The 18,444-nt window shown below is 38.6% G+C and overlaps 1 protein-coding gene across 3 annotated transcripts in view; it reads right to left on the bottom strand.

Annotated features, from left to right (window-relative positions):
• Positions 1-18,444, bottom strand: part of SMG1 (SMG1, nonsense mediated mRNA decay associated PI3K related kinase) — a 99,342-nt gene that overhangs the window by 19,393 nt on the left and 61,505 nt on the right. For all 3 annotated transcript variants that reach the window (XM_027527242.1, XM_027527243.1, XM_027527244.1), the window contains 21 exons: positions 17,538-17,786; positions 16,966-17,250; positions 15,496-15,640; positions 15,239-15,377; positions 14,141-14,371; positions 13,854-14,031; positions 13,030-13,191; positions 12,234-12,451; positions 11,777-11,931; positions 10,049-10,271; positions 6,615-6,861; positions 5,997-6,226; positions 4,893-5,141; positions 4,264-4,402; positions 4,072-4,181; positions 3,730-3,948; positions 2,842-3,032; positions 1,972-2,144; positions 1,557-1,836; positions 560-832; positions 93-327 (listed from right to left, as the gene is read on the bottom strand). In XM_027527242.1, the coding sequence (XP_027383043.1) occupies positions 93-327; positions 560-832; positions 1,557-1,836; positions 1,972-2,144; positions 2,842-3,032; positions 3,730-3,948; positions 4,072-4,181; positions 4,264-4,402; positions 4,893-5,141; positions 5,997-6,226; positions 6,615-6,861; positions 10,049-10,271; positions 11,777-11,931; positions 12,234-12,451; positions 13,030-13,191; positions 13,854-14,031; positions 14,141-14,371; positions 15,239-15,377; positions 15,496-15,640; positions 16,966-17,250; positions 17,538-17,786 (4,331 nt within the window). The remainder of the gene's footprint in view (positions 1-92; positions 328-559; positions 833-1,556; positions 1,837-1,971; positions 2,145-2,841; positions 3,033-3,729; positions 3,949-4,071; positions 4,182-4,263; positions 4,403-4,892; positions 5,142-5,996; positions 6,227-6,614; positions 6,862-10,048; positions 10,272-11,776; positions 11,932-12,233; positions 12,452-13,029; positions 13,192-13,853; positions 14,032-14,140; positions 14,372-15,238; positions 15,378-15,495; positions 15,641-16,965; positions 17,251-17,537; positions 17,787-18,444) is intronic.

The following is an 18,444-nucleotide window of genomic DNA, read 5'->3' as shown; positions in this document are numbered from 1 at the left end:
GTCAAACTGCTTTTCAGAACCAGAGATGAAAAATACAACGCTCAACATTTAAAACAAACTTACAAAATTTAAGCTAATTTAGAAGTGCTCACCTGAAGTGAGGTGTATACACCATTAGCCAAATGAACGGCCTCAGATGCTTCCATGGGGTTAGGAATGTCTAAGTCTTGTGGCACTAAATGACACTGCTTCAGTAACTGAACCAGACATGTGACATTTCCGCTCATACTGCAGAGTTCCTCCAAGAACCAGGCTCCATCCCGAGAAGTCAGATCAACCAGCTGCTCTCCAGCACTCGACGCTGCACCTTCCATCATTAGGTTACGCCTGAATGAGATAAATATTTGTACAGTGAAACTGACTTAGTGGAACCCACACAAATAGGATACCTCAAAATCTGGGAGAAAAAAAAAATAAAGCAGTCTTACACTGGGCAAGACTAACAGAAAGTACAAGGATACCTTAATTTTGGGATTAAACAAAAAACACATGAACTCTCAATAAGCACTAATGTTTGCAGGACAACGAAACAGTCTCAATGATATGTCAGCTGACTCACCTTGTGAGAGTACAAAGGGCAGAAATAATAACACTTGCTAGACTCAAAGATCCTTCCTCTCCATTCTCGTGAAGGAAAACTTTGATACAACGTTCAATTTCTTTCAACTGATCTTCACAAACCGGTACAGTGACAGCTTCCTGTTTCAAGCGTTCCACCTGTCTGATAAGTCGGCTGTTGATGTCGGCTGCGTACCGCTGCAGGGTCATCTCAGTGGCCGTGATGAACTGACACACTGTTGGGGGTGGCTGGGGCGCATACTGCATTTCATATCTTTAAAAAAGAGAAAGAGGTGCTTGAAAAGAAAGTTCACACCTTACAAAATACTAAAAAAGACAAGATGGACTACTGTATTTGATACAGAGCAGAAATCATTATTTCCATTTACAGAGAAGGTTTCAAGAGCAAAAGTAACTTCTAAAAATGATTTGAGTAACAGAAACAGTGTGAATTCAGCTCTCTTTACCTGATCACATCACTCTTAGATACATTTTATCTAAGAGTGAGATACATTTTAACTAATTACAGAAAACACTGTCTTATAAAGGAAAACAAGAGTTTGCTGCTGCTGCTAAGTCTCTTCAGTCATGTCCAACTCTGTGCGACCCCATAGACAGCAGCCCACCAGGCTCCCCCGTCCCTGGGATTCTCCAGGCAAGAACACTAGAGTGGGTTGCCATTTCCTTCTCCAATGCATGAAAGTGAAAAGTGAAAGTGAAGTCGCTCAGTCATGTCTCTTAGCGACTCCATGGACTGCAGCCTACCAGGCTCCTCCGTCCATGGGATTTTCCAGGCAAGAGTACTGGAGTGAGGTGCCATTGCCTTCTCCAAAACAGGAGTTTAAACCCTCTTAAAACCACAAGAAAGTGACTCCATTCAAATTCCATCTATCAATCATTTCTTTCAGAAAAGGAAATACTATGCAATTGAAAATATGAACACAACTTTGCTTCCAGTCCCAATGAGAAGTAAAGAAAATCGAGAGTGATCAACTTACTTCCTGTAAAGTTCCTGACAGCGTTCTACTGTGGTATTACAGATGAGCTCTTCCATCCAGGTCTTCCACTGCTCAATTCGATGTTTCTGAAATATGGCCTTTGGATACTGCAGAGCAACAGTTGCGTAGTGATGCAGCTGCTCCAGACAGCCTCGCAGCACCGAGCGCCTCTGCTGCAGGAGGGCACCAACCTCCCCTTCTAGCTGCTCACACTGGCTAATCAAGTGGGCCTGGCCAGCATTCTGCAGAAAGGCTGTTGCCGGCACGTAGCTGGGAGGACCTTTTGGTAAAAGATAATTATCCATTACAGTGAAGCCGTTTCAAATCAGCAGTCATTGAAAGGAGTACAAACCAGAACTCCACACAAAAACACATAACAACAAAACTCACATGCTCACATGTACATCTAACATACCAAGGTCCATCTGTGTGCTTATCTCCTGAAGCAAACTGGCCAGCTGTGTCGCTTCCAAATTACTGAACGCAGCCTGATAGTGTGTTATCCACTGTTCAAATTCATTCAGCTTCACCTGGATTGCTTCCTGAACAGCTCTCTGCTGAGTCTGTAGTTGAGTGTGTTCAGAATACCTAATGGAAGGAAAAAATTTTAATTGACTGCTGGGAATTTTCATCACTCTAAAAGTACATTTTGCTCATACTTGGACTGCCTGGTAAGCTCCTTTTTAATCTTGAGGACACCACTCAAATGTCCTTTTCTCCTCTGGTGTTTTTCCTGAGGCTATAGTCCCCTAACTATACTCGCAACATTTTAAACAAAATTCTACCACATTTACCAGAGTTATTTGAAGTGTGGAAGACTGAGATCAAAAGATCTCTGTAATCTCAGCATCTCCTGCAGTGTCTGGCACTTGCACATTTAACCACCCTTCACTGAGCCAGGCACCCACTCTATGTGAGGTTCACTCACTTAGATCAAAGCTCAGAAAAACTTGGCCATGTGGACAAAACCCATCATACAAATGAATAAGGATTCAGACATAAACTGCAGAGGAAAAAACCAAAATCCCAGGTTTTCTGAATCCAAGTTCACGGTTCTAACCACTATGTCCACCATCTCCCACAGTAACTCAAATGTCTAAATACAATGAAGCTGAAAATTTAAATGAATTCTATTAATACTTCAAAACTGCAGTTCTTGCGAGAGCTTTGATTATTCATGTGAGTTGCTGCAACAATTCTAATTCAAGTTGATAATGTTCACACAAATAAAAAGTTCTCCTTAATGGAATAAAGATAAATTAAGAGTTCAACACTTGTTTTAAACCTGTGTTGCAGAGTATGAGAAGGATGATCCACTCCTTCAGCTCCTTCTAGAAACTCAATTTCTTCCAGCAGTTTGCCCTGCAGTTTCTCCACATCTGTTAGTTGCTCTTGCAAGCTCAGGTATTCATCTAAGCTGCTGTCCAGCTTGGGAAGTACAACCAGCATCTCATCTCTGTTTTTAAACCAGTTCACCTGTAAAAAGACATAATTAGGAAGATTCTTATAAGGCTGACTGTGAGGTATGAGGATGTATGCCAAAAGGATCATGTTAGAAGGATGTTCTGCACATGCTATTATACTTAAATCTCAACAAAGCCAGTGTGGATCACCCTCATTTTTATAAAGATAACTAATGCAATCAATTCACATGGCCATAAATGAAGACTCAATTCCACAATACACAATAACATGCAGTTACCACCATGCCACATAAAGCAAGATCAGCACCACTGGCTACCATGGAGGAGAAGACTATCCAATCAAAACCAAGGAGACAATCCAGTTAAAGAACACTTAAAATAGTCACTGGCAAACACATTCAGTCTACTAAAAAAGGTATATTTTTCAAATCATTAACCCACCTCCCACGTGGGAGTGTGACTGTGTCTTTTCATGTGAGCATTTCTTAGCAAACGATCACAGCAAACTGCCATACTTTGTGACCATTTCAATATTATACATGACAGTCTTTTTTTTTATGGACCTGTTAACCTTTTTCTTTTTTTGGTGGCATTACACAGCTTGCAGGATCTTAGCTCCCTGAGGAGGGCTGGAACCCAGGCCCTGGCAGTGAAAGCACCAGGTCCTAACCACTGGACCACCAAGGAATTCCCTGGTCTTGTTAACTATTAACAAAAAAGGGACAATGACTTCTTATTACTGGCCTCACCTTAATTTCAGCTACTCTCGAAGAAAAAAGGCTGCGAGTAATCTCTCGTTCCATCTCTCTCTTGCTCTGCTTGCTCTCAGCCTGCTGGCCCCCTCCACCATAGACCGCACCAGCAAACCCAGCCTCGCCCCCAGCTGTCCAGTCCACCAGGGGGTCATATACAAAGGCCTCCAGCAGCGTCAGCAGAGTCTCTCTGCCACGCCGCATAATGTGTAGAACCTGTTTTCAGAAAACTTTTAATTAAGTTTTGCCACAAGCTTCCTCATTAAAATGTAGTTTTTCATTCCAAAGGACTTGTTAATGTAACAGGTACACTAAGAGGTATAAGAGAAAACCACATACCTGCTCACATGAAAGCCTAAAAACACCTTCTACTCCAGTTACACCCAGTGCTGTTTCAATGTTCTGTGTCATTCGAAAAGGTACTTTCTCAGGAACTCTAAGGCTTTTACCTTGAAAAGACAAATCATTATATTTTTGTCCTTTCACCAAAATATATTCGACCCTTATATAAAAAGTCCACTTTAATTTTACCTTTTTCAAAGCAAACATTGTAATCTATGTGAACAACCTCTCCAGTCGTCATATCTATGAGAACATTATCCAGATGTCTATCTCCAAGGCCAATTATGTATCCGACCATAGACATGACTGCAGTAGATCTGGCATAAGACTAAAGAAGAGGGGGTGGGGGGAGCAAGTTAGGCATTATTAGCAAATTTCCTTCCAACACGGTCTTTATCCTCTAAAATTTACAAGCCTCCACAGTCCTACTCCCTTATTTCTGAATAAATAGCTGGCACTCTTCAGGGATGCTGCATGTGATCACAGACTATAGTGAGCAGCAGCATACAACACTGAGGTCCTTGTTGTTCTACTTAATCATCAACAGAATGCATGACTTAAAAAAACAACTATTCTTCAGTCTCTCTAGTTTTTCCCTTTCTAAAGTTTTTATTCCACTTTTCATTTCATCCATAATCCCCTTCATTCTGCCTTCATACAGTCATGGCCATGCCTCATAAAAATAAATGTAATATAAGATTCAAATGCAGGTCTCAAACTACCAATTCTAGAGGGGCAGCAGGAAGAGGGTGAACAAGACAAGACACGACGCAGGCAAAGAATAATACTGATGACCAAGCCCAAAACAAAACACATACCTGTGTGACTCTCCACCACTCATCAGGGGTGGTACATGATGACCAAAGCTCTTTAGCAAGGAGATTTGGGGGCGTGGCCTCCATTAACTCTTCTAACACTGCCTTCATCACATGAAGAGGCCAATCCCGGCGGGACACATCCAGACTAAGCCCAACTGCTTTCAAAGCAGGACCAATTTTACTATAATAAAGTTCACTAGGACGGGGTACGATTCCAGGATTCTGAGGAGTTTGGTAGGAATCTTGGGCCTTTGAAAAAATTTTAAGACAAGATTAACTTTGCTTAAATAAGGATAAACATTACCTTGACTATAAAGTAGTATTTTAAAAATTGGTTTTTCAGCAGCATTCTCCACCTAGCTAGGTAAATCTCACACATCAAATAGCCAGTTCTTCTGGACTGCAATCTACGTTATCTTTTTCTTAATTAGGTATTATCACTTTATTGAAAACTTGGTTTACTGTTATATTTTCTTGAGGTTCAATTCAAGCTCAACATCCAAGTTCCACTTTTCTTTATAACATATAATTCTGTTTAAAAAATTTATCATTCATTTATGCACATATTTCATTCTTCACCAATATGATTTAATCATAATACAAAATTAACAACACATATTCAGGAACATGTTAGACAAAAATTTAGATGTCCCTTTCCTAATTCCAGAGATCTACCCTTCAGTAATTGTTCTACGGTCTCCTTTGTTCAAACTCTTGCTCCTTCCCATACCTATCCTACTTAGAATCATTTTATTTGTCTAGATGTTGGAACTTAAAGTTGTGACTGTTTAAAAATTTACCTTTTTTATATGAAGTACTTAGAACTATTTCTTTCACATACTAAGCACTCAGATACTCAGCTAAAATGAATTCTAAAAAACTGTTCTAAATCAAAGTATAAATTTCACAGGTACAAAACAGGATGCCATAGTGATTAACTCCAAATTTAAAATTATGTTTATTCCTTCTTTAACTCTCATAAAGTTGAAAAAATGCTCAAGGGCAGTAAGCCTAGACATATTTCACACGTAACAGAGAACAAACTAATACATATACTTGTTTATCAACATTCAAATAAAAGTACGTATTTTAATTGGAATCAACCTTTTGTGCTTGCAAGGCGGCTTCCCGTTGTTGCCATCGTTTGTAAAGACCAAATAAGGGCGTGGCTCCATCCACCCACTGGATTAGGCCTGAGCGAGTTCCCAGTGGTGTTACAGAATAGTGGCGAGCATGGAAACGAGGTGTTTCCTGGCGATTGATTGTTGCAAACATGGTATTTACAATAGACAGAAATTGCATTATTCTCTCATCCAGATGTAAATCCTCCAATCCTGTGGAAACAAAATTAGTTAGGACAGATAACCAAATAGGGTGAAGTACAATGGAATGGGACTGGAAATATACCACTTTTTCGTGTCCCTCTCAATTAGCAATAGCAGTCAAGAACTGACAGTCAAAAGGGCATAATGACAGTATTAAAGAACATTCTATTCAGTCACAAGGTATTAGATACAGCATTATTAGCTGTATCTCAGTTGCTCAGCTTGCATAAATAAGCAAGAACAGAGGAAACAACAGAAAATCACACTACACAGCTTCCAACAACTTCCATCAAAATACATGATACTCCAGGCTATTCATGACATACAGAAATTCACCTAAACAACACACACAGCATTAAAACATTAATAATCAGATTAATGCTCTTTTAAATCCCACCTTTGAAAAGATAAGGATAGCTCTTCCCATCTGATCCTAGAAAGAGAAGTTTCTTTGGCTTGGTTTTAGTAGGTAAGATTGTGATGGTTCCACCAACACTGTGGATTGTGACGGTATCTCTGGCTGAGACTTCTCCGGGAAGAGCAATTTCAGTGTTAGTCATGGCAGCCAGCCATGGGCTGATTTCTTCAAGACGCAAGATGTAACTTGCACGTTTCTGTGCTCTCTGTTGCAAACTCAGCATTATCTATATTTAAGGTAGGAAAAGTTTACATAATCATTACCACACTTACTTTACATTTAATCTGGCTTAAAGATAAATTTAAAATACAAACACCTCTTGTCTAGTTCATTTAATTTGCTGTTACATATTTGGGCCTTCCTGGGAAGGGAAACACTGATGTGCTAATATGCTCTCGGTGATTTCTACTTTGTTCAGACCTCTCCCAAATAAGCAATGAAATCATAGCAGATGGAAAAACAATAACTGCTGTGATCACAAAATTCAAGGCTTGTAGCGAACTAATTCCCCAGTGTTAAGCTATGTCCAATCAACACCCAAACAGATCAATTCAGTCCTAGCAAAAGAACAAAAGATATAGCAAGTTACTGGCAGGTAACTTAAAGGTGGCACACACCTTTAAGAAAGCCATCTGGGCTAACAAACACATGAAAAGATGTTCAACATCACTCATTATCAGAGAAATGCAAATCAAAACCACTATGAGGTACCATTTCATGCCAGTCAGAATGGCTGCGATCCAAAAGTCTACAAGCAATAAATGCTGGAGAGGGTGTGGAGAAAAGGGAACCCTCTTACACTGTTGGTGGGAATGCAAACTAGTACAGCCACTATGGAGAACAGTGTGGAGATTCCTTAAAAAGCTGGAAATAGAACTGCCTTATGACCCAGCAATCCCACTGCTGGGCATACACACTGAGGAAACTAGAATTGAAAGAGACACGTGTACCCCAATGTTCATTGCAGCACTGTTTATAATAGCCAGGACATGGAAGCAACCTAGATGTCCATCAGCAGATGAATGGATAAGAAAGCTGTGGTACATATACACAATGGAGTATTACTCAGCCATTAAAAAGAATACCTTTGAATCAGTTCTAATGAGGTGGATGAAACTGGAGCCTATTATACAGAGTGAAGTAAGCCAGAAAGAAAAACACCAATACAGTATACTAAGTCATATATATGGAATTTAGAAAGATGGTAACATTTTACCCTGTATACGAGACAGCAAAAGAGACACTGATGTATAGAACAGTCTTGTGGACTCTGTGGGAGAGGGAGACGGTGGGATGATTTGGGAGAATGGCACTGAAACATGAATATCATATATGAAATGAGTCACCAGTCCAGGTTCGATGAACGATACTGGATGCTTGGGGCTGGTGCACTGGGACAACTCAGAGGGATGGTACAGGGAAGGAGGAGGGAGGGTTCAGGATGGCGAACACATGTATACCTGTGGCAGATTCATGTTGATATATGGCAAAACCAATACAATATTGTAAAGTTAAAAAATTTAAAAAAAAAATCACACACACAAAAAAAGCCATCTGAAAATTTAGTAATAATTTAGAGCTCAGACTATTTGAAGTATGCAGAAAACACACAATCTTTCTAATAACTCACAGAGAGAGAATCATGTATAGCTGTATCCCTACTTAGCTAACTCAATAATCTACACCAGAATTAATGAACTCTGGGCTCTGCTTTCACGTGAAACATTTTAATCAATCCTTAGCAACATTTGTCCATAAAAGGAAAAAGGTAACTGGAAACACCTCAAGTATTCACTGACGGGACAAAAGATAAACTGTGGTACTGTTCAATAATCTATTCATGTTCAGCTGTATACAAAATATGGATGAATTATTTTAAAAAAACAAAAGCAAAAACCTAATGCTGACGAATCATTTATGGAAGTGGTAAAACACATACAATACACATAAAATATAATCTCATTTATATGAAATTCAAAAACAGGAGAGGCTAAACTATACCATTTAGAAATGTATCAATAAAAACTATTTTCTTTAAAAAGGATTAATTCAAAATTCAGAGCAGTGGTTGTGGAGAGGAAGATATAATTATGGAGGGACACAGTACTTCAAAAATTTTTCTTTATGACTTATCTCACACACACACACAGAGGGTTTTTTAAAAAAATATTCCCTATGGGAGGAGTGCAGGAGAGGGAAAGATCAGTATTAGCAGATGCAAACTAGCATATACAGGATGGATAAACAAGGAACTACTGTATAGCACAGGGAATTATACTCAATAACCTATGATAAACCACAATAGAAAAGAATATGAAAAATAAATATATATTAAAAAAGTCACTTTGCTATACAGTTGAAGTTAATACAACATTGTAAATCAACTATATATCAATTTTTTAAAAGTGGGACTTCCTGGGAGGTCCAAAGGTTAAGACTCCACTGCAGGGGGCACACGCAGGACCCCTGATTGGGGAGCTGAGATCCCACAAGCCAAGCACTGTGGCCAAATAAAAAAAAGTATCCTTCCTATCTCCTCTGGGTTTCCTGGTTGATTTACTGAGAAGAACGCAAAGCAAGAAATTACTGCTGGAACATGAGAAAAATAAGTTTTGGCTAAGTCACACAAATAAACTTCATCCTTCATGTTAGTGCTCTTGTCTTGAGCTCCTAAGGCATTTCCTCTGAATGTAGCATTTCCTCTTGTTCACATTTTCTCCTTAAAGTCAGGTGTACTTTGTCTCTACACTGTCTAGCTTTTAACAGTTTTTTCATTACTAAAGTAAGGGAATCAGTTAAGATCAATTATAGGAATGGGACAGAGAAAGAAGGGATAAGAAAAAGATATAAAGTAATAAATAGGATCCCCCAACTAATGGTGCTATTGCTAAAACAGATGCAAACCAAATACAGAATTAAGTGGATCAAATCATGAAAGATAAGGATTCTCAAATATTTAAACATACTAATCATTCTTCAGCCTATGCAGAACTGCTGTCAAAAAATTACTTATAAAAATTGATGCTGTTATTTATATGTGAATATTTTGTCTGTTAGAAATACTGAATACCCCTCCACTAAGAAAAACTACATAGGTACAAGATTAAATTTGTTAATCTTTTATGAGAAGAATACAGCAGGCAGTCAAGCCCCTTCCCTAACACCTTATAGAATATTCTTCCTTGGTGGGAACCCTCAGTAGATGCAGTTTGCCACCCTAGGACCACTTAACCTCAAATTCTCAAAAATGAAGAAAATACCTTTCTCTATATTCTTTATAGCAACTGAACACTGGCTGTATTCCATGGGTTTAGAAAGTCTTCTCTCTGTGTTCTAAGTAAAAAGAGACCCCTTACTTAAGTTTATCTCACGGAATTTCCCATTTCAGTAGCATTCTTGAGATTTTTCTATACCTCTTTAAATGGAATCCAGCTGCTTCCAGGCTTTGCAGGGTTTGACGGTGTTTTCAGCTTTTCTAGAGCATTTTCAATGGCATCACCATAGTTATCCTGAAACCACTTTTCATGAGGTGTTTCTGCAGGGGCCGCTGTGATGCTCCTAACGTGCTCCAAAGCAAATACGATGGGCTTCATCAAAGCTGTGTGCTTCTCCCGCATGATTGCGATTTTCTCTTCTCTGACCAGAAAGACACAGAGTTCAATACAAACAAGGAAGAATTTAAATTGTCAAGTGTAAGTAAACAGCATAAAAGAATAATCAAAATAAATTACTAAAATGTTTGCAAAGTAACTGACCACAACAGCACTGTAAAAAATCCAGCATATAAAAGACGCAGCTTCTCCTTTTAACAAATGGTGCTAGGAAAGCTGGATACCTGCTTACAAAAGAATGAAGCTGGAGTGTTACCTGATACTAACATGCAAAAAAAAATGTCAAATGGATCAAAGACCTAAACATAAAAGCTAAGACTTCATTTAAAACTCTTAGAAGAAAACAAAAGAAAAAAGATAAACTGGGCTACATAAAACTAAAAACTTTTGTGCATCAAAAGAGATCTTCATTCAAGAGTGAAAAATACACAAAATAGGAAAAAATATTTGCAAATCAATGTATCTGATAAAGGGATTAAAATCCAGAATATTTAGAGAGCTCCTAAATTTCCAACAACAATAAAACAACCCAATTCAAAAATGAGCAAAAGATTCAAACAGACAAAGGAGATATACAAATGGTCAATAAGCACATGAAAAGATACCATTCCACACCCATTAGGATGTCACTATCAGTAAGACAGAAAACAATACATGTTAGCGAGGATATGGAGAAACTGAAATCCTAGAGCACAGTTTACCAGTTCCTCTACAAGTTAAACATAGAATTAACGTAAGACACAGCAAATTCACTGGCTCACACACAAAATAATTAAAAGCAGGGACTCAGATACTTGTAAATCAATGCTGATAGAAGCACTGGTTACAAGAGCTAAAAGATAGGAGCAACTCAAGTGTCCACTGACAGAAGAGTGCATGAATAAAATGTGATAAAGAAGCCCCCTGCCAACGCAGAAGATATAAGAGACGCAGGTTTGATCCTTGGGTCATTAAGATCCCCTGGAAGAGAGCATGGCAACCCATTCCAGTATTTTTGCCTGAAGAATCCCATGGACAGAAGAGCCTGATGGGCTACAGTCCACAGGGTCGCAAAGACTTGATCAGGACTGAAACGACTTAGCGCACGCGCACACACACCCACATCCATACAATGAAATGTGATTCAGCAATAAAAAGGAAGGAAATTCTGACACATGCTACAACATGGAATGAACCTTCAAAACATGGTAAGTCAAAGAAACCAGATACAAAATGACAAATACTGTATGTTTCTAGTCACACAAGGTACTCAGAATAGTCAAATTCATACAGGCAGAAAGTAGACAAGTGGTGAGCAGGGGCTGAGGTGGAGGATGGGGAAGTACTATTAAACGGGTACAGAGCTGCTGTGGGTACAGAGCTGCTGTTCGGGAGGATGGTAAGTTCTGGAGCTGGACACAACACTGTAAATGTACTTGCTGCAACTGAATTGTACACTTAAAACTGGTTAAAATGGCAAACTTTATATGTATTTTACATTAATAAAAAGGGGCAGCTATGTTTTTGACGTTTAAATTGATAAAAACATACTTGCGTAAGGTGTTGTTGTTCTGGACTCTCTTCACCTCGTCTTCCAACTGCTGAATTCGTCTCAGGACATACATGTGCTGCTGTAACAGAACTCCCAACCAGAGCTCATCCCAGAGAACAGTGACCCTGCGCAGCTCAGCCACAAGCATCTGAACCTGCACACAGGGCACATCCAACATGCTCATCTCTAAGTCTACACACAGCTCAGTTATGCTAACACTGCAAACTTCAAGCAAAATGGGCACATCTTTTGTTCATTATCCAATTACAAAACCTCAATCAGTGATTCTATCTGTACAGATTTATAAAACCAATTTTGATTATTTTAAAGGCTTTGCTCCTTAACTATCATTTCCATAACAACTTTAGGGGTTTTGTTTTTAGGTGGCTTTTTTTGGGAGGAGAGGGGAGTGGTTATAATACAAATTTATTTTAAAACATGTGAACTGTTCTATACCTGTAACACCATAGTTGGGTTTGCCGAGGACAGTTTATCTACAATTTTGCTGTAGCAGTCCTGCATCATGGCTTGGTCTTCATTCAGTCCACTTTTAGGTTCATCCTTATTGCTATCTTGAGAAGCAGGAGGACTTCCTCCCTCACATTCAGAAACCAGCAGTTCTTCTCCTTGAATATTGCCAAGTAAAGTTGGAATTGCAGAGGAAAATTTATTTCCTATAATGAAATGGGAAAAAAGTATACATTGGCTGTTTCTCTCATGTGCATACGTTGAGTTAGGGAAAACATCTATAATGTATTTGGTTCCAGAGCACTCATTTAACTCATCTTGCACATGTGCACTAAGTTGACCAAGGATCATGGATATTATGCCTTTTTACAAGTTGAGCTTCCATACTTATTAATATTATAAGCTAATAAAAGATAAGTGGGGGAAATGATAATAGGTGAGTCTCAACAAATAAAGTAAAGTTTGCCTAGCCAGAGTTCAGAACTTGGTTTCAATCCTTATCTGCCAGATAATTCAGCTCAGTGAACTGAGGGTGACTCAGTTTCTCCAAGCCCTGGCGAGTTATTTTGAGACTGAAGATACAGTGTAAAGCATACATCCTACTGCCAGACATGGCAGCTACTCACTCAGTAAGTGGTATTACTATTGATACTATTATTATTTTTGTTGGGGAAAAAAAAGTCACAAACTCTTATCAACTATGGAACATAAAGCTCAAAAAACTTTACCTAATAAACAGTGTTTGCAAACTAATTTAAAGTAGCAGTATTTTAACCTTCCTTACCTGAAGCCTGTGACTCACTACTAAGCGATATGGTGCCCACTATTGCAGGATACAGTATGAGATGCGGGGAATCCTGAGCCACGCGGCAGAGGAGGTTACAAATACTCTGGCGCACATACACTTCAGGGTGGTTTAAGCGTGAGAAAAGCTGCGGAATAATTCCTTTAGGATAAGAAGAAAAATACTTTAAAGTTATTAAAGAAAAACAGTTAACATGGTGGAGGCAAAAGGATAAAACTTGATATATGTCAGCCATTAGTTCTAGGAGCCTCAAATTTCTCCCTGGGATAACAAAGAACTATATACATAATAGCTCTTGATTTGCAGGTTTAGTAAGGGTACACAGCTGTAATCAAAATCTTGATTCAAACGTTACACAGAAATATATTGTCTGTGAATGCCTGTAAAAGAAGGCAGATATAGACAATTTTTTCAAAGGAATATGAAATTTTTTGAAACATTCTTATCACTCTCTCCAAAATTCCTTTTCTATATTAAAAGCTTTTTGCCTCTCAGCCTTCCATTTCTCTGAAAGGTGGGAGGGAAGTGGTATAACAAGCAGTCCACAGTGTCGTCTGAACTAATTTAGCTATTTCATAACACATTCAAACAGTAAACATATAGGAACTTTTTTTTTGGCCACACCATTAAGCACGTAGGATCTCAGTTCCCCAACCAGGAATCGAACCCACACCCCCTGCAGTGAAAGTATAGTTTCAACCACTGGCCTGCCAGGGAAATCCAAGGAACTATTATGTTTCAACTGTCTTACTACATTCTACCCAGAAGTACTTTTCCCTGAAACATTTTATTTAGACCACCACCTCTCCAAGGCGCAGTAGGTGTTGTTTCCAAGCCATGTTCCAGATACTGCCGAAGCTCCCCAGCGTGCTTCACGAGCAACCTGAGCAACCGCAGCGTGGCCATCACAATCATGTCATCCGTGCTCTGCTCCACTCTGTGGCTTAAATGGAGCCGAGGGTCATCTTCATCTAAAGGAATCTAAGGATGAGAGACAAGAGGATACAATTAAACAATTCCAAATGCTGTTTTCATCTACTAGAAAAGAAATTTCAAATAAACTTTCATAAAAGAATACTGTGCTACCTACCTGCCCAGCATTGAGTTTAAGGAAAGTAAAATATGCGCTGCAGGACAGTTTATACAGGCTGAAGATTCTGTCCACAACTTTCCTCCACACTTTAATGACTCCTTCTGTTGCACTTTCATCAAGTTCTGAAAGCCATGGGCAACTTGATATTAACTGACGCCAGATAACATCAACCATGTCATCTTCCTCATTATCTTCACTTTCTGTGATCTGAAGCGTTATATCTTCATCCTAAAGAAAAACAGGGCAAAAAAATGCTATTTGGGGACACAAATTTTAAAAAGGAGAAAGGTACATGATTTTCCTAATATATGCAAGCATTTTCTCATTTATGAAAGATCAAAATATTCCACATTTAGTGCTATGCATGCTAAATAAATGTTACCATGCTTCTCTTACCAATGTAGCTAATGAAGAAGGATATAGGCATTTAGCAAAGATTAAAGATTTTGATTTGGGGAATTTAAATGCTTCAGTTACAATATAATATTCTTCCTGCAGAGAATTACCTGACCCTCTACAGTACTGCACACGTACCTAAGACCAGCTTTGGCAGACACTGATATATGCCAAAGTCTAGAACAAGAAGTCAACAGTTTTAGCTCAGCAAATAAAATTCACATGTCTAAAGTCTACAACCAAATTAGACTTATAACATTCTAGAACTAATAGAATTTTGAGACAGAAGGGAATAAATCATACAGACTATCTAGTCGGCTGGTTTTCAGCTATGGCTGTATAAATATCACCTAGTAAACTTACACAAACCCTCCTATGCCCAACACATACATAAACATTCCATTCAGAATATGTGGGGTAGTGCTTAGACATGAGCATATTTTAAAAAGCTTCTAAGCTAGTGATAAGAAGCTAATATCTGATAAGAGCAGTGAAAAGAGAAATCTATTTTACATAAAAAGAACTTCACCTTTTTTAACAGAACCCTAAGGAAATGACTTGATTTCTCAAATCACATTCTTCTTAGAAAAATATTTTAATTCACTTTCACCTTATCGAAGTTTCATCTGAAATATTTAATCAGGTATACGCTATTTAGAACACTATTTCCCCCAAAATACTGTATCAGGTTTTTCTTGCCTGAATCCCCGCTGGGCGACACACAGCCTGACCAAGAATACCATATATTCTCTCTTTTTCTTCTTCGTTTATGGTGTCTGGGAGCAGATTCTGAACTTCAGATTTTTCTCTAGGCAACAGACGAACACCTTCTCCCTGACTATAAAAATAAAACAAATCATCAGTATTTCAGCTACCAAAGCTTTGCCATGTCAGTAGACATTTTAAATCTCTATTTTGCAATGCATTAAATAAATTACACATTTTAACATACATACCTGGCATTGTCAACCACCTTTCTGCCCCACCTGTAAGCCCAACTAGCCAATGCGGCCCAAGATTTGGCTACTTCAGGTGCCTGTACTGAAGACAGATGATACAGCTGTCCCAAGATGAAGTCAGGTTCCCCAACTCCAATATGTACTGCCATGATGGGAAAAAAAAAAAAATAACAATGTCACATTCATAAATTTCTAACAGCATTTTCATTTACATTTTAGGAATTTGCTATCGGTCAGTAAGTCCTATAACATTATAATGGTACATAATTTGATAAAGCACACATTTGTATTATGCTTTTCTGAAAGGCTAATATGTTGAAATCAATCACTCAGCTTCTCAAGTAAGCCTGTAAAACACATCAATGTTTTTCATGACACCGAACTTTACAAACAGTTCAGGTGTCAGACGTGTAGTAGAGTGTCTTGTATTTTGGATATGATTGGCCATTTCCTCACAATTAGATTCAGCTTAAAAATTCTGGCAAAAATAATATGTGATAAGTAGACAATTTCATTCAATGAGAGAATCATGAAGTACTATCTTTATCCCCAATTTAGAAATGAAGAAATCTCCTGCTATAGTGCCACTTGCCAATATGAAGATTTATAATGGTAACAAGCCATATGCCTTACAAATAAAGACACCTATAGTACATAGATTAGAATTACTTAGACTAATCTAAGTAACTACAGTTCTAGGATTCACAACATCAAAATGAACAACATAAACAAAATTCTAATGTTTTAGCAAAACATCTAGTTATCTCTCAATCTGTAAAACCTGGACAATGGTGCCTATCACAACAGGCACCCGAACACTGAATGAATTAACTAGTCCATCTGTCGAGTACCTTTCTGTAAGGAACATACATTAGTGTCAGGACGTGAAACTTGAACCTTTCTGTAGTTTTTGTGCTTCACCAGTCAATAGGATCAGAGGCCACTATTCTATATCTATGTTAAGTTCTTCCCAGTATGAGGAAGAATTTTAAATATCACAGGTAGGACCTTTCTGCCAGCAAAAACATCTAAGTCCATAAAAGCACCATGAACTGGGGAGTTGGGAAGTATGGCCTGGGAGGCTTGAGTTCAGTGACTTCCACATGGTTGGTGTCAGATACTAAAGAAATGTGCTTGAGTCACTTCTGGGCAATATAATATACTAAATTTCCACAGACAGTTTTTGTGGCAAATTATAGTCAGCCTATAACCCATTTGCCAATGCAGGACATACAAGAGACGCAGGTTCAATCCCTAGTTTGGGAAGATCCCCTGGAGTAAGAAATGGCAACCCACTCCAGTATTCGTGCGTGAGAAATCCCATGGACAGAGACACCAGGGGGGTTACAGTTCATGGGGTCACAAAGAGTCAAGACGCAACTGAGCACGCACACAACATTGTAAACTTTAAAACAGGGGAAATAACCTCTAAAATTAACATTTTAAAGCTATTAAAACAAATTCTACCTGTAGATTCACTCTCTATCCGAGGATACTCTTCCTCCATCGTATTAACAGATGGTAGTTCAATTAGAGTGAGTATGTTTTTAGACAAAGTAGAAAGACCCGTGAAGTTCTGCTGCTGCTGAGCTCTGTAAACTTGTTTCAGCTGTCCTGAGATTTCTTTCCATTCTGCCTGGATCCATTTAGCCAATGTCAAAATTGACTTGGCAACAGCATGCTCAGCTTTGGCAGACTTGCAGAAAGAGATGGCACAGGAACTCAACATCTCCATTGCATGTGTTGACTGGCCTATAAAAAGATCAAAACACCATCTCTTAGCAGTAAACAAATGATATTCTTTCAGGGTAAAGTAATATTGTAAATTCAGTGATAATCAATGATTTCTGGAAACATTTCTTACTATAATAATAACAAAATCAAAAGCACCAAACTATATAGATAACTCAATTACACAAAACTTATTCAGGACGCAAATGTTCTGCAAAAGTTGAAAAAAAATCAACTTTTCTATTACCATACACAGTAACATTCATACACATGATTTTTAGTATATAGTCACGTATTATTTTACTAACCTGCTGTATATAGCAGTTTCGTTTTTTCAATGTCAAGTTCAGGCCCCCATTTTTCATCCACTTGACCTTGAGTTGATAGTTTTTTAAAGTGCTGGACTAAATCCTGTGCAGTGGTAGTCTTTCCCAGCTGAACCTCGCTACACTGTGCCAGCAATCTTGTTGCAAGTGACACATTCCCCCGTTTTCTAGCAAATTTTGCTGCTGTTAGACCTAATTCCATGAGATGGCTTCTAATTGGAACTGTTTGTTCTGCAGAGAAGAAAATGTTTTATTAGTCCCAGATTGGTCTAATCCCAGAGAGCACAAAAACATGGCCAAAAATTCCTTCCCCAATTATTCTCTTTACCACTGCCTCCCTAAATAAAGATAATTCATTTTTCATTATCTTCAAATCCCTAGAAGTTAGCATAGTGCCTGGCACACAATGAACAATAAATGTTTGTTAAAATGAATGTATACACTGGAGTAGATGAAAGTAAAAATTGTCCAGTCTAAGAAATTAACTTTTTAAGTTTCTGCACCTAGTGAAGAGCCTAGGCCAATGGGCAGGGGATGAGGATAAGGCTAGACCATCCCCACTTCTTGAATAAGTACCCTCTGCCCTTCTACCATGCCATTTCCTTCTGGTTTACTCCTACCTTTCTGAAGAATCAGCTTCTCAGTCTCCTTCTCGTCCACTACCCATCCGCTATAACTGGGGCTCCTGGGGTCAAGCCTAGGCTCTCTACTCTTCTCACTCTGCATACTCTCCCTGGACAATATCATCTGCTCCTGGGGCTTCAATTACCATACAAATGCTGATGATGCTTGAATCTTATCTCTAGAGCAGACCTGACATCTGAGTCCCACCTGCCTACCAGTCTAGTCACCTATACTCGGGTATTTCAAAGGCACTTTAACCTGTGTC

The sequence above is a fragment of the Bos indicus x Bos taurus genome, chromosome 25 (assembly GCF_003369695.1).
Source record: "Bos indicus x Bos taurus breed Angus x Brahman F1 hybrid chromosome 25, Bos_hybrid_MaternalHap_v2.0, whole genome shotgun sequence".
Classification (NCBI taxonomy): domain Eukaryota; kingdom Metazoa; phylum Chordata; class Mammalia; order Artiodactyla; family Bovidae; genus Bos; species Bos indicus x Bos taurus.
This window is presented reverse-complemented; position numbering and strand designations above follow the sequence as displayed.